The sequence below is a fragment of the Charadrius vociferus genome, unplaced genomic scaffold (genome assembly GCF_000708025.1).
Source record: "Charadrius vociferus isolate BGI_N301 unplaced genomic scaffold, ASM70802v2 scaffold757, whole genome shotgun sequence".
Classification (NCBI taxonomy): domain Eukaryota; kingdom Metazoa; phylum Chordata; class Aves; order Charadriiformes; family Charadriidae; genus Charadrius; species Charadrius vociferus.
The window spans coordinates 1-1,445 of record NW_009649048.1 but is presented as its reverse complement, the minus strand read 5'-3'; the positions used below and the strand labels follow the sequence as shown (position 1 = coordinate 1,445).

At 64.3% G+C, this 1,445-nt stretch overlaps 1 protein-coding gene across 1 annotated transcript in view; it reads right to left on the bottom strand.

Moving 5' to 3' along the window:
- Positions 1–933, bottom strand: part of LOC104289063 (band 3 anion transport protein-like) — a gene marked incomplete at its 3' end in the record, with an annotated part of 2,817 nt that extends 1,884 nt beyond the window's left edge. The window contains exon 1 of the mRNA XM_009887955.1: positions 676–933. Coding sequence (XP_009886257.1) covers positions 676–933 — 258 coding nt within the window. The remainder of the gene's footprint in view (positions 1–675) is intronic.
- Between the last annotated feature and the right edge of the window lie 512 nt (positions 934–1,445).

Here is a 1,445-nt window from a genome sequence, read left to right as displayed (position 1 = left end):
GCCGGGAGCCCCACAGCGCCGTCCCGGCGGCTCTGTGGGTGCGGGGTGTGTGCCAGGGTGACCGGTGATGCTGGGAGCTTGGCACCCGGTGAGCAACGGGGTATTTTTAGGCTCGTTTTTCTCCACGCTCCTACGGAAATGGGGCCGGAGCAGGGGCTGGGTGGCACAGCGGGGACGGGTGAGCGTGGCCCCGCTGCGGACCGTGTGTCACCCAGGGCGTTTGGGGTGCACGGGGGCACCTCGGTGTGATGGTGGTCCAGGGTGTGATGGGGCACGTGTCCTGCTTGTCACCTCTCCAGCACTGGGGATGTCCCTGTGGGCACCCAGTGTGTGGGGTGACACCATCCCATTGCTATCGACCACCCGGGAAGGGTCTGAGCCAGGGGATGGGGGAAGAAATTGGGGCTCTCTGAGGAGTTTCCGGGCAAGGACCACGTTTGCTGCAGCCCAGGTGGGACATCTGCCTGGGCTTCACCCCCCTGCCCCCAAATCCCCCTGCGGAGAGGAGCACGAGCTGGGAAACACCTGGGAAGGGGGAGAAAACACTGGGAGATGGGCTCCATCCTTCACCTGCATCCCTCACCCGGCTCCCACCGTTTCTATGGAAACCCGGATGGTGACCACAGTCTGCAGCCCCCCTCCCCTTCCCTGCTGCGGGACCCCCGCACCCCTCACCGTGACGAGCTTGGAGAAGGTCTCGTAGATGAAGATGAGGGAGATGAGGAAGGAGAAGATCTCCTGGGTGAAGCGGGAGACGAAGCGCACCAGGAAGCTGCCCTCGAAGGCCACCATGACCAGCACGATGAGGATGAGCCAGAAGCCGATCCAGACGCGCCCCACCAGGTACTCCAGCTCGTTGGACGTGCAGAACTGCCGGTGCGGTGCAGACGGAAACCAGAAGCCGATCCACACCCGGCCCACGATGTACTCCATGCCATTGTCACTGCAGAACTGAGGAGCCACAGGGCACAGCCCCATCAGCCCCCCCGGAGCCCCCGGCGTGGGCACCCACGTGGGCTGGACCCCGGGGTCCCACGGTGGCCCTGTGCCTCCTTCCTGGGGGCTGGAGGGTGCTGGGATGGGGACAGTGGTACCACGGTGCGGCAGGACCCCTGTGGGATCACCCGCCTGGCAGTGTCCCAATGGCAGCACCTGCCTGGCACGGCCCGCGTGGTGTCACCCACGCCGTGTCAGCTATCTGACATCACCCACATGGTGTCGCACACCTCCCATCACCCCTGTGCCATAGCCCAGATGGCTCTAACCTGCGTGATACCACCCAACTGCCACCACCCATACGGCATCGCCCATGTGACATCCCACAAGTGCCATCCCTCATGTGTTGTCACCCCTGTGCCATCGCCCAGATGGCTCTACCTGCGTGATATCACCCAACTGCCACCACCCGTATGGCATCACCCATGTGACATCCCACAAGTGCCATC